At 47.0% G+C, this 12557-nt stretch overlaps 1 protein-coding gene across 1 annotated transcript in view; it reads left to right on the top strand.

Moving 5' to 3' along the window:
- Positions 1–12476, top strand: part of FBN2 (fibrillin 2) — a 146577-nt gene extending 134101 nt beyond the window's left edge. Inside the window, exons 62-65 of the mRNA XM_071580039.1 lie at positions 416–535; positions 2150–2381; positions 9747–9906; positions 12102–12476. Of these exons, the coding sequence (XP_071436140.1) occupies positions 416–535; positions 2150–2381; positions 9747–9906; positions 12102–12476 (887 nt within the window). The remainder of the gene's footprint in view (positions 1–415; positions 536–2149; positions 2382–9746; positions 9907–12101) is intronic.
- The last annotated feature ends 81 nt before the right edge of the window (positions 12477–12557 follow it).

Here is a 12557-nt window from a genome sequence, read left to right on the forward strand (position 1 = left end):
ATTCTAAACATGACTCCAAAGCAACAGCATGGGGGGTTACCAAGAATAGTGTTTCTTCTCCAAGTCTGAGTAATGTAAAGGCTAAAGAGCTCCCAGCAAAGTTCCAAGGGGGCCATGTTGGCTGCCACCAGTCACCTCCTTATTTTCCACATGCCTTAACACAGTTTTCAGAAGGATCTGCCCCGTGATTTGCTGAGGACAGAGGTGAGATTGCCTGGCCTGTAGTTCTCCAGAATCTTCCTTTTCCTAGTTATTGGGAGCCTCAGTGGCCTACCACAACTTCTGAAATATGATGGATTAACTGAGGTAAAAAAAGCACTGGTGTTCCAGTGATTATGACTCCAGTGAGTAATGTGTTTGGCAGTGTGTGTCATCATGTGTTCTTTCATGTTCTGCTTCTCTCCTGATCACACAGATGTGGATGAATGTGATGGAAACCACAGGTGCCAGCATGGGTGTCAGAACATCCTGGGTGGATACAGATGTGGATGCCCACAGGGATACATTCAGCATTACCAGTGGAATCAGTGTGTTGGTAAGGGAACAAACAGCACAAAGTATATTTAAACAGTAAAGGTATCATAGAGATTATAGTGAAAACACCAGGCAAGGACAAGGAATGGACAGAACAAAGGGCATGCAAACAATAATCTCTTTTATCTCTCTTGTCCTCCTTCCATAAATTTGCTGCTCTTCACATAAATCAGTGACAGGAGGTAACATCAAAACACACTTGCCCTGTTGAAAATCTGAGTGACAAGGGGCTTTCCTGGTTAGGCCTAAATTCTGACTGTTCTAGGAAAAATGCCCATCTTAGAAAAGTGGAGGATTTTAATTGAATTCCTGAAAGCATCTGTGTCAATATGCTGCTGGGAAAAAAATTAAACCTCATATCTTTCATTAGTAAGAATTGCCATTATTAGCAATTTGAGAATCCTACAGAACAGCATCTGTAGGGAGTGGTGAGGAAAATACCCAAAAGCCATTAAGGGTTCCCTATTTCCAAAATACAGTATGAAGGTTAGCAGTAGTTACTTATGCAGGAAACAGGGACAAATTAAAACTCTCTGGAGTTTTGTTGTAGTTTTTTCTCATTCAATCCATCTTTTATTTTCTGTGTTCAATGAACTAAGCTCAATCCCAAACCAAGTGAAATGTGGGATATTTTTTTATGAAAACCAATATATTCTGAAAGAACCCCATCCTTTTCTGTTCACAAAGACCAGTACAGCATATTTACTTTTTCAGTTTGCTTATGTGGTTCTCTGTCAATGGTGTCATAATCAGAGGATATCGGCACTGCCATACATTTCATATAGGCTGACATTAGTGCCCTGATCCTACACATACAAATTAGTTTATTCTACCCATTTTACATTAAGTAGCACACCAGGCAGGTTTTTTTTCTGGAGTCCCAACCACCATTGTCACTCCTGACTTATTACTGCTTTACATCAAAGAAAGCAAAGGGCTGGGGTGAGAGTGACAGAACACACCACAAACAACTCTCATAAAACCCCAAACCAGCTTTGGTTGCTGAATATTGTAGTCTTCAAATAATCTCTCTGCTTTTTTTTTTTTTTTTGGTCTGGAACCAAATCAAGTCACACTCACTGGAGGTGTCATCCTGTGTATATCTTAAAACCCACAAGGTGAAGATGATACTTTATTTTCGCTTTACTTGGTTTGGTTCCTTAGTGCAGTTTTCCCTTCGCAGAACCTCAGGGCTCACTGCAAATGTGTGCAAACTTCTCCCCATTAGTAGGTGCCCAGGAGTACCACCATGGCTGGAGTTCCAGCTCATTTCCCCTCTATGGACCTCGTGTGTGGGAAGGTGGCACATTTCTGTCTACCCTGCCAGGGGAAACAGGACCCCTGAGCAAAACACATTGAAGGGAGGGTGAACATTCAGTGAATATAACATTAACAGTATCCTAAAATACCTTTTCAGCCCAGATAGATGAATCTGGGGACAGGGTACATTTGCCAATGTGCTTTTTCTTCAAAAACCAAGTTCTGTGGGGTAGTGAGGTCAGTGGTGTAGCAGAGCCTTAGGACTGCAGATGCTCTGATGTCTGAGCTACACCATGCTTGCCTAGTGTCTGTAAGATTAGAAGATACCATGTATATACTTTTGTTTGCTTACCAGATGAAAATGAATGCTCCAATCCTAACACTTGTGGCTCTGCTTCTTGCTACAACACTCTTGGAAGTTACAAGTGTGCCTGCCCATCTGGATTTTCCTATGACCAGTTCTCCAGTGCGTGCCATGATGTGAACGAGTGTTCTTCTGCCAAGAACCCCTGCAATTATGGTTGTTCCAACACTGAAGGAGGTTATCTTTGTGGCTGCCCACCTGGCTATTACAGGGTTGGACAAGGGTGAGTATCCTCACACAATCATTTGCCAAAGACTCATTCAGGAGGGCTGGTTTGAGGAGCAAAGGTGCAAATGAAGGACAAGCTACGAAGTCCTTTCTGCTCCTTTCTACTTTTGCACACAATCATCAGAAGCTAGGAACAAAAAAATACATATCTGTGCACGCAACATGACATTAATTTTAAATTAGGAACATTAAATGAAGAGTTCTTCTTTCTCCCCCAGAACTCCTTCACAAAGCTGCTCAGTGAGGACTGATACTACATGAGGATAGCCATGACCTGTACTGAGACAATTAAGGGTTTTAAGTAACACTGATCAATCCAGAACATTAAACACAAACCAGTGTTGTGCTGGTGCATGACAGTGGGTAAATTCTGTACTTCCCCAGGCAAGGGCAGGCTGGCTTTTATCTGCTTCTTCATAGAACTTGCACACCAAAATTAGAAAAGACTTTGTGCTGGTTTGAAGGTGAACCAGCAAGGGAAAATGAACTCACCACGAGAGAGATTATAAGTCAGAGCTAAAATTTAATAATAATATTACAATAACAACACTGATACACAAGGGAAATTGCTTTCAACTCACAATACCCCAGCAGTATAACCCAGTGTCCTGGGGCACAAACCCAAGGGGGGTTTGTTTGCCCTTGTGCTGAGACCCCTGTGGCTCCCCCAAGTCCAGAGCAAAAGGAAAAGAAAAACCTGTTGGTGCAGGCGAGGGCTGTGGTCTGGGCGAGAGTGGTGATCTCCTGCTGTCGAGGTCCTGCTGCTGCTCTGGATCCGACGAGAAGGTTCCCGAGGTCTTCTTACCCACCACTTATGTACCCTCAGGGAGCACTCAGTCCCTCCCCCTGGGCGGGGACTCACACAATGGGTGATTAACTCTGGGAGCCAGGGGTTGTTGAGCTGTTGATGGCCCATTAGCAGCTCCGCCCCCCTCAGGCTGGGTGTGAAGTGATAATGGCTCCCTGGGCAGCTGCTGCTAATGGCCCATTGTCCTTGGGGAATGAATAGAGGGGGTGGAATACACAGGTTTGATCACCACCACACAGGGTTAGCTGGTCCCTCCAGCTGAACTAGGACATTATCCACCCCTTATTCCACTCCATCTAGTCATTCCCAAATTAACCCCCTTTTTTACCTATACATATATATACACATATATACAATGAAACATTACAAACTCTTCTCGCTCAAAATTAGGTCCCCTTGTGGTACACAACGTGTTTCTCCATCTTTTTGCATTACCCACCAAGTGCAACCAGGTCCTTGAGCAAAGACAATCCCTCGGATGGGTTTGCCTTTGTTTGAGGTGGGACTAACCCAAACAGTCCTTCCTAACATACCTCTCATATGGACCACAGGGACTTTATCTCCATCTACAGTATTCAAGAGTTCTGATTGGGCAGGGCCAGCTCGATTGATGGAGCCCCGGGTGTTGACCAACCAGGTGGCCTTTGTCAAATGCAGCTCCCAGTGTTTGAAAGTTCCCCCACCCAACGCCTTCAAGGTTGTTTTCAGCAGTCCATTACATCGCTCAACTTTCCCGGCAGCTGGAGCATGGTAGGGGATATGATACACCCACTCAATGCCGTGCTCTCTGGCCCAGGTGTCTATGAGGCTGTTCTTGAAGTGGGTGCCGTTGTCAGACTCTATTCTCTCTGGGGTGCCGTGTCTCCACAGGACTTGTTTCTCAAGGCCCAGGATGGTATTCCGGGCAGTGGCGTGAGATACGGGGTATGTCTCCAGCCATCCAGTGGTTGCCTCTACCATGGTCAGCACGTAGCGCTTGCCTTGGCGTGTTTGGGGAAGTGTGATGTAGTCAACTTGCCAGGCTTCCCCATACCTGTATTTCGACCACCGTCCACCATACCATAGAGGCTTCACCCGCTTGGCCTGCTTGATGGCAGCACATGTGTCACAGTCATGGATAACCTGTGAGACACTGTCCATGGTTAGATCCACCCCTCGGTCACGAGCCCATCTGTATGTTGCATCTCTGCCTTGATGACCAGAGGCATCATGGGCCCATCGGGCTAGAAACAATTCACCTTTATGCTGCCAATCCAGATCTACCTGAGAGACTTCAATCTTGGCAGCTCGATCCACCTGCTCGTTGTTACAATGCTCCTCATTAGCCCGGCTCTTGGGTACATGAGCATCTACGTGACGGACCTTCACACTCAGCTTCTCTACCCGGGCAGCGATGTCCTGCCACATCTCAGCCGCCCAGATGGGTTTCCCTTTGCGCTGCCAGCCGGCCTTTCTCCAGCGCTCCAGCCATCCCCACAGAGCATTGGCCACCATCCACGAGTCAGTGTAAAGGTAGAGTCTTGGCCACTTCTCTCGTTCGGCGATATCCAAAGCCAGCTGAACAGCTTTCAGCTCTGCAACCTGACTTGATCCACCTTGTCCTTCAGTCGCTTCTGCAACTCGACGTGTAGGACTCCATACAGCTGCTTTCCATTTCCGGCTTGTCCCTACAATGCGGCAAGAGCCATCTGTGAAGAGAGCATATCGCTTCTCCTCTTCTGGTAGCTGGTTATATGGTGGGGCCTCCTCAGCTCGTGTCACCTGCTCCTCTTCTTCTTCAGAGGACAATCCGAAACTCTCACCTTCCGGCCAGTTGGTGATGATTTCCAAAATCCCAGGGCGATTAGGATTCCCTATCCGGGTTCGCTGCGTGATCAGAGCAATCCACTTACTCCATGTGGCATCAGTGGCGTGATGGGTAGAAGGAGCTTTTCCTTTGAACATCCAGCCCAACACTGGTAGTCGGGGTGCCAGGATGAGCTGTGCCTCAGTGCCAATCACTTCTGAGGCGGCTCGAACTCCTTCATAAGCTGACAGGATCTCTTTCTCAGTTGGGGTGTAGCTGGCCTCAGATCCTTTGTATCCCCGGCTCCAGAATCCCAGCGGTCGTCCTCGAGTCTCCCCAGGTACTTTCTGCCAGAGGCTCCAGGATGGGCCATTCTCCCCGGCTGCAGTGTAGAGCACATTCTTCACATCCTGTCCTGTCCTGACTGGCCCAAGGGCTACTGCATGGGTAATCTCCTGTTTAATCTGCTCAAAGGCTTGTTGTTGTTCAGGGCCCCACTGGAAATCATTTTTCTTCCGTGTCACAAGGTAGAGAGGGCTTACAATCTGACTGTACTCAGGGATATGCATCCTCCAAAAGCCCACGGCACCTAGGAAAGCCTGAGTTTCCTTCTTGCTGGTCGGTGGGGACATAGCTGCTATTTTGTTGATCACCTCTGTTGGAATCTGACGACGCCCGTCTTGCCACTTCACTCCTAGGAACTGAATTTCCTGAGCAGGTCCCTTGACCTTACTTCGTTTAATGGCAAAACCAGCTCTTAGGAGAATCTAGATTATCTTCTTTCCTTTCTCAAAAACCTCCCCTGCTGTGTTCCCCCATACAATGATGTCATCGATGTACTGTAGATGTTCTGGAGCCTCACCCTTTTCCAGTGCAGTCTGGATCAGTCCATGGCAAATGGTGGGACTGTGTTTCCACCCCTGGGGCAGTCGATTCCAGGTGTACTGCACCCCCTTCCAGGTGAAAGCAAACTGCGGCCTGCACTCTGCTGCCAACGGAATGGAGAAAAAGGCATTGGCAATGTCGATGGTGGCATACCACTTGGCTGCCTTGGACTCCAGCTCATACTGAAGCTCCAGCATGTCCGGCACAGCGGCACTCAGGGGGGGTGTGACCTCATTGAGACCACGGTAATCCACCGTCAGCCTCCACTCTCCACTGGACTTTCGTACTGGCCATATGGGGCTATTAAAGGGTGAGTGAGTCTTGCTGACCACCCCTTGGCTCTCCAGCTCACGAATCATCTTGTGTATGGGGGTCACAGAGTCTCGGTCAGTGCGGTATTGCCGACGGTGCACTGTGGCTGTGGCCAGCGGTACCAATTGTTCTTCAACTTTCAGCAGTCCTACAGCAGAAGGGTCCTCTGAGAGGCCAGGCAAGGTGCTCAGCTGTCTGATTTCCTCTGTCTTCACAGCAGCTATGCCAAAGGCCCAACGCAGTCCCTTTGGGTCTTTGAAATATCCATTCCTCAGGTAGTCTATGCCAAGGATACATGGGGCTTCTGGACCAGTCACAATGGGGTGTCTATGCCATTCCTTGCCAGTCAAGCTGACTTCAGCTTCCAGTACAGTCAGCTGTTGGGATCCCCCTGTTACCCCAGAAATAGAGATGGATTCTGCCCCGACGTATCCTGATGGCATCAACGTGCATTGTGCGCCAGTGTCCACTAAAGCTTTGTATTTCTGTGGGTCTGATGAGCCAGGCCACCGAATCCACACAGTCCAATAAACCCGATTGTCCCTCTCCTCTACCTGGCTAGAGGCAGGGCCCCCCTAGTTCTGGTCATGGTATTCACTGCGCTCTCCCTGTGAATATGACCGGGAGGTTCCTTCAAGAGGATCGGGCATAACATCATCATTCCTATACTGTCTGGAGCCTTGCCCACGAGAGACCGGAGCAGCCTTCAACCTTGAAGAATTCCCTGTGTTAGTTGTGCCTCTTTGCAATTCACGTACCCGAGCTGCTAAGGAAGAGGTGGGTTTCCCATCCCACTTCCTCATATCTTCATGCTCATGGAGGTAAAACCACAGATTGCCGCGTGGAGTGTACCCTTTCTCCTTAGCTGGAAGACGCCTGCTTCTGATGGCGGAGACTCTTGTTTGTTCTGGAGAGATATGGAAGAGTCCTTCCTTAATCTTCTCTTCCAGTTCAGCCAGTTTTGTTTCCACAGCTGAGACATGGGCTCGTAATGGAGCAGTGACAGTGTCCTCATAAATCCTGAGTTTGCTGACCAGTGCACCCACCTTGTCTTCTCCCTCTCTCCACTGCAATGTTGCAAGGTAGCGAGAATACATTTCTGGCCCAAGTCGTGCAAATTTTAACCACATCTGGGATGTGCACTGGACACCATCTGGACTTTTAGGGAATCTCTCATCCTCTGAAAAGATTATCTCCAGTACGGCTAATTCCCTTAAGCACCGGATACCTTGTTCCATCGTGTTCCACTGTCCTTGCTGTACGTGGAGGTCCTCCTTACAAAGATATCTCTCCCTCACGCTTGACAACAGTCGCCGCCAGAGGCTGAGAGTTTCCTGTCTCTTTCCAATGCCCTGATCAATGACAACATCTCGAGACAGGGATCCCAGCTGCCTCGCCTCACTCCCATCTAGAATTGTATCATTGGCTGCAGCATCCCAGATTCGAAGTAGCCAGGTCAAGATGGACTCATTTGCCTGTCGTGTGAACTCTCTCCGGAGCTCACGCAGCTCTCCCAGGGATAGGGACCGGGTGATTATTTCTGGCTCCATTTCTTCTGCTTGAGATGAAGGTCCTGACTCTTCCTCGTCATGCACTATACGAACTGATTTGGTCTTTGATTTTCTTTTCTGGACAGGGGCAACTGCTATCGGTTTCTGTTGTCCTTCTGGCTCCTCCATGGTTTGTGTGGACATGGCGCTGGTTGATGTATCTCTCTTCCTCTCTGGCTCAGTCATGGTCTGGGTGGACATGGCGCTAGTTGATGTATCTCTCTTCCTCTCTGGCTCAGTCATGGTTTGTGTGGACATGGCGCTGGTTGATGTATCTCTCTTCCTCTCTGGCTCAGTCATGGTCTGGGTGGACATGGCGCTAGTTGATGTATCTCTCTTCCTCTCTGGCTCAGTCATGGTCTGGGTGGACATGGTGCCTGTGGATTTGCTCCTTTCCTCCTCCTCCTGATGATGCTGTACCACACCAAGCAGTGTGCGGTAGGCAGTGGCCAGGGCCCAGCAGGTTGCTGTGAGCTGCACATCTCTGGGACTACCAGAGCATCTTCCTTTCACATAGCTTAGCATTTTGGCAGGGTCCTGCAGTTGTTCCGGGGTGAATTTCCAGATCATTTGAGGAGAGAAGGTCTCCAAATACTGGCCCATATCTTCCCACTTCCCGTGCCACTCAACATCATCCGCTCCCAGGGCAGGTCTCCAGCAAGTCTCCTTAGAGAGCCCAGTTCTGACCCTAAACATGGTGTATACAGTACAGAGGAGACAAAGCAACACTAACAGCAGGATTATGCTGTCCCTAACATCAAAAGGAAGCTCAATGTTTTCAATGATTGTTGTAGCAGAGGTGAAAAGGTGGAAGTAACCATCTCCGCCTGTTTTCCCCACAGTCTGGGTGCTATTTTTAATGAGACCCCAGAGGTAACAACCCAAACCAGGACAGGCAGACCAGACTGAATATACATTCACAATGAAATTCATTGCTTCTGATGTTATGACAACATAAACATAGTATATTAATAAAGCAATTTTGATCCTTCTCCCTGGTATTAAAGAGAGCATCAAAACAGGCACATGGTTCCCCATGTGTCGAAATATGAACAGGCCCAGATACACCATCCACATGAATACATCAAGCAACATGGTAGTCAGGGAGTTTCTGTAGCCAAATACACAAAATGAAATTGTAGTTCTGACTTCTCTCTCGTGCCCCACGTTGGGCGCCAAAAGATGTGCTGGTTTGAAGGTGAACCAGCAGGGGAAATGAACTCACCACGAGAGAGATTATAAGTCAGAGCTAAAATTTAATAATAATATTACAATAACAACACTGATACACAAGGGAAATTGCTTTCAACTCACAATACCCCAGCAGTATAACCCAGTGTCCTGGGGCACAAACCCAAGGGGGGTTTGTTTGCCCTTGTGCTGAGACCCCTGTGGCTCCCCCAAGTCCAGAGCAAAAGGAAAAGAAAAACCTGTTGGTGCAGGCGAGGGCTGTGGTCTGGGCGAGAGCGGTGATCTCCTCCTGTCAAGGTCCTGCTGCTACTCTGGATCCGACGAGAAGGTTCCCGAGGTCTTCTTACCCACCACTTATGTACCCTCAGGGAGCACTCAGTCCCTCCCCCTGGGCGGGGACTCACACAATGGGTGATTAACTCTGGGAGCCAGGGGTTGTTGAGCTGTTGATGGCCCATTAGCAGCTCCGCCCCCCTCAGGCTGGGTGTGAAGTGATAATGGCTCCCTGGGCAGCTGCTGCTAATGGCCCATTGTCCTTGGGGAATGAATAGAGGGGGTGGAATACACAGGTTTGATCACCACCACACAGGGTTAGCTGGTCCCTCCAGCTGAACTAGGACAGACTTACAAGCCTTCAGCCAGTGGTTGTATTTCATTCAATATGCCACACTAGTATGAAGGAAATTAATACACAGACCTCCTGCTGAGTGAAGGGAGAGGAAGGGGATACAGACACTGTGGTACAAACTACATACACTCACTTCCCATTTAACAGGACAGTTCATAAAACTGCAAGGAGTGACTAATACAGGTATTTTTATTCAACAGGCACTGTGTTTCAGGGATGGGATTTGACAAAGGCCAGTACCCTCTACTGAATGGAGATGCTGATGAAGAAAATGCTTTGTCCCCTGAAGCATGTTATGAGTGCAAAATCAATGGCTATTCCAGAAAAGACAACAGGAGGAAGAGAAGTGCTAATGACACTGTATGTACTGGGATGAATAAGCACTATAATGTACTTTAATTTTCAGGTATTTTCAGAGATATGAAACCAACAGTGTCAGTAATAGAGGGAATTTTTAACAGGCCACATTCAGTGGTGAAAATATTTATTCCACTGCCTCACCTGGGCTCTGTTGGCAGCAATAACATGGCAATAAGAAAAACATCAACAACTATGAATGGATGAAGTTTTTAAAGCTTGTCAAGGTTCACTGTAGTGTGATGCAGTCTGGTTCCTCAGAATACATTCAGGAAAATAATTTTCCTATAATGACCAGGAAACTGATCATGTCTGCAGCCTGTTCTGCTGTCAGGAGAAGACTGGTCAGTATTTGTGGTCTGGGACAGCTAAACAGACCTTCTAGGAGATCCTTTGAGTCTTGGTGTCTGTTCCATGCTTGTTCACAGTTGTGTGAGACTAGAGTTCATGATGTGGCTGATACACTAAAGTCCAGTATTTGCAGAATTGCTGAGGGTATTAGAGAATTACACTTGAGACTTACTGTTCTTCTTGCTGAATTTTGTGGGCTTTTAGAGATAAGTTATGGGATATTCATGAAAAGACAGAACTACTATTTACACCTTCTAGATACTTCTTTTTCAAATGTTAGAAGAGTGTACCTGTTTATCTGTCAGCTACATTATAGCTCTTGTCTTGTAACTTTGGTCTTGAAATCTGTAATAATTTGAGACTAACTCAGTTCGGAGGTGGGGACACAGAGGTTTTGCTTCAGTAGTAAGGAGCTCTACCATGCACACAGGCAAAATGCAAACCCTCAGCTGAAGTGGTAGGCTGTGAAAGGATGTGGAAACAAGTCTCCTTTCTGAAAGGGTAAGGCCATAAAACAATCCAGGTGCTCCAGCCTCAGTACACACTACTTTGCATGATGCCATCAAAGCCAGTTCTGTTGGCAAAGTTCCTAAAGAAGTTAGTCATCCCATAGTTTCTGATCTAAAGGCACTTAAAATCTAAGTGTTTGATTTCCCCACACTTATCCAAAATTCCTACAGCCATCCCTTGTCCCTCCCTACCAGCCACTCCCACTGGACCTGAATTCTGGTCTGAATTCTGTAGTCAACCCACTACTTAAATTAAATTCATGGCTGTTGTAAAAAAGCATTTTTTCTGTTGCACAGTTAATTTCACATCTAGTTCATAATTGTTACATCTTGTTATTGCACTTTTTTAATAACATTAACCTTGTCAGTGTCTATTGCTTGGGTGGTAAAAGTGATAGATTTCACATCCATAAAACCATCTGAAAAAGGAAAAATTCTTACCACTATTGATATCTGTCGATGCAGGATTTAAAACACTGCAGTGCTTTCTCCTGTTCACAAATTTTCCTTGTTTTCACCATGTTTTTAATTGCATTACATTTTGGTACACATATTTTTACTCACATGTGATTTTTGCAGAAGCCCTTTCAAAAGCTGCTGCTTCTCAGATGGCCTTCCTAGGACTGCAGTGTGTTCACAGCCAACACCTCTGGGCACATTCACACCTGCAAGCATAACTGTACTGAAGCTCAAATTTTAAAAGAACATGTGAATGATTTCCCAGAAAAACAGCGCTCTGGCTTTCCCACACACTCCCTTCAGTGGTCCAGATAGGATGTAAATGCACAGTGTGACAGGCTGAGCTGACAGTGCACCAGTTGTTTCCTAAACTTCATTTTCCCTCCTAAATGGCACCTCCTCATCACCAAATGCTGAGCCTGCTTGTTTTTGGAAGGCAGGACTCATTAAAACAGTTTCAGGGAATTCTCAGGGTAAGTTTCAGGGAATTCCCACAGGGCTATGGTACATGTTTCAGGAATGTGAAGTGGGTCATACAAGCAAAGTTGTGCCTCGTGTACAGTCTTTACTGCAGTAGTAAACATGGGTCTCTTCATTGCATGGATTCTTTGCAACCATGAAGTTAAACAGACTCTCAAAATAATCTGAAATCAGAGCCTTTATTCATCCTGTTAAGCCCATGTGGAAAGCCTTAGAGGTTTACAGGATATGCTCTATAGAATCAAGCAGTTCTCCCAGGTGGAAAGGATTTACAATTGCCTCTTTCAAGGGTAGATCTTGATAAATGCAGAAACTGTTAATTATCACATATCCCTCCCTCAATGCAAGTGAGTATCTGTTTCCCTCCTGCTCCAAACATTCTTTCGTTCTTTCCTTCAGGTCGAGCAGATTAATTTGGGAAGTCTGGACATGGATAGTCCTTTGAAGATGAGGGTCAATGTTTCCAGGCTGGACCACAAGGAGCACATCCTGGAATTCATGCCAGCCATCCAGCCCCTCACCCACCACGTGCGCTACGTCATCTCCAGTGGCAACGGGGATGGGATCTTCAGGATCCATCAGAGGGATGGGCTGAGTTACTTGCACACAGCGAAGAAGAAGGCAGTGCCTGGAATCCACACACTGGAAATCACCAGCATTCCCCTCTATAAGAAAAAGGAGCTCCAGAAACTGGCAGACAGCAGTGAGGACAATTACCTGCTGGGAGAGCTCGGGGAGTCACTCAGGATGAGGCTGTGGATAGACCTCTATTAGCCACATTCCAGGCTGAGTCCAGTCCTTCAGCCACTTATACCCACCTGAGAATATCTGCTCTTCAAAAGTTTTGAAAAAGCC

Source organism: Pithys albifrons, chromosome Z (genome assembly GCF_047495875.1).
Source record: "Pithys albifrons albifrons isolate INPA30051 chromosome Z, PitAlb_v1, whole genome shotgun sequence".
NCBI classification, from domain to species: domain Eukaryota; kingdom Metazoa; phylum Chordata; class Aves; order Passeriformes; family Thamnophilidae; genus Pithys; species Pithys albifrons.